Source organism: Lipotes vexillifer, unplaced genomic scaffold, assembly GCF_000442215.2.
Source record: "Lipotes vexillifer unplaced genomic scaffold, Lipotes_vexillifer_v1.1 scaffold134, whole genome shotgun sequence".
Classification (NCBI taxonomy): domain Eukaryota; kingdom Metazoa; phylum Chordata; class Mammalia; order Artiodactyla; family Lipotidae; genus Lipotes; species Lipotes vexillifer.
The window spans coordinates 2,625,201-2,626,333 of NW_006787464.1; the positions used below are offsets into that span (position 1 = coordinate 2,625,201).

At 36.5% G+C, this 1,133-nt stretch overlaps 1 protein-coding gene across 2 annotated transcripts in view; it reads left to right on the top strand.

The window, feature by feature from the left end:
• DYNLT5 (dynein light chain Tctex-type family member 5) overlaps nucleotides 1–1,133 on the top strand; it is a 26,461-nt gene that overhangs the window by 24,705 nt on the left and 623 nt on the right. For both annotated transcript variants that reach the window (XM_007460092.1, XM_007460093.1), the window contains one exon: nucleotides 218–342. In XM_007460092.1, coding sequence (XP_007460154.1) covers nucleotides 218–342 — 125 coding nt within the window. The remainder of the gene's footprint in view (nucleotides 1–217; nucleotides 343–1,133) is intronic.

A 1,133-nucleotide genomic window follows, 5' to 3' on the forward strand; every position in this document is an offset into this window, starting at 1 on the left:
AGCAGGAAGAAAGGAGTGTGAACCCTTGCCTTTGGGCTCATCTTGGGCTGTTTGCATCTATCAACAGAAGGACATAAGCTACTCTTAAGGGAGCCCTCTCCACATGGCTCTTCTGGGATCTAGTTCCCTTCTCAGACCCCTCTTTCAATAAAGCTATGGGGTGGATGGATATGATTTGAAATTACTTCTTTGAAAGAAATTCCATCTGTATTTTCAGGTCCTACCAAACATTTTCCTGTTGTCATTGTCAATCATATTCTGAAAGATGTGTTAACTAACTACCTACAAGAAGAAAAATATGAACCAGAGCTCTGTAGACAGATGACTAAAACGATTTCTGAGGTATGCGTGTGATTTCCCAAAGTGTTAACTATGATGAGAATATTTGTTGAAATCACAACCCCCTACTTTTTGATGAAGGCAATTAATTTGCAGTAGCAGTAAAACTGCTTATTTTTATCTTATAAAAATATTTATTAGGTCATATTCTATGTGTGTCTGTGTGTGTGTAAAAAGCCTTTGTCTAATACAATTATTATGTGCATCACTTGCATGTATTCTGTTTAAGAAATGTATAAAACTGCCCCATTTATTTAAAAATTTTTATTGTAAAAAATACACTTTAATAATCATTTTGTCTTCCCCAAGGCACCATCTTTGTATGCCATCAAATGCAAACATTGTGGCCTTTAAATACCTTTCTATTTTTATCAAGTAAAATGCTGGCATTCCATCAGGTTTTCTCTACTTTCTTTTTTATTACAAACTCTCTAATAAGCATTCATGATTAGTCATATTACAGGAGACTCCAGTTGTATGGTCCCTTAATTAGACATGAACAAGAGGGTATAACTCAAATGCCAACATTCTTTGAAGGGAAGCCATCTCAACATAGATTTTCAAAGAATGTAATAAATCCATTAAACTCTATTCTCTGGATTATCATTTTTCCATGTGCCTTAGAAAATGTAGATTTCTTGCTGGGGCTATCATTCTGTCCCTAAATGTCCTGTCTTGTGAGGACAGTGCTTGAAGGAAATTATAGCTACCATTCTACAACAGTTAAAAGAATCCAAGGGCTTCCCTGGTGGCACAGTGGTTGAGAGTCCGCCTGCCAATGCAGGGGACACGGG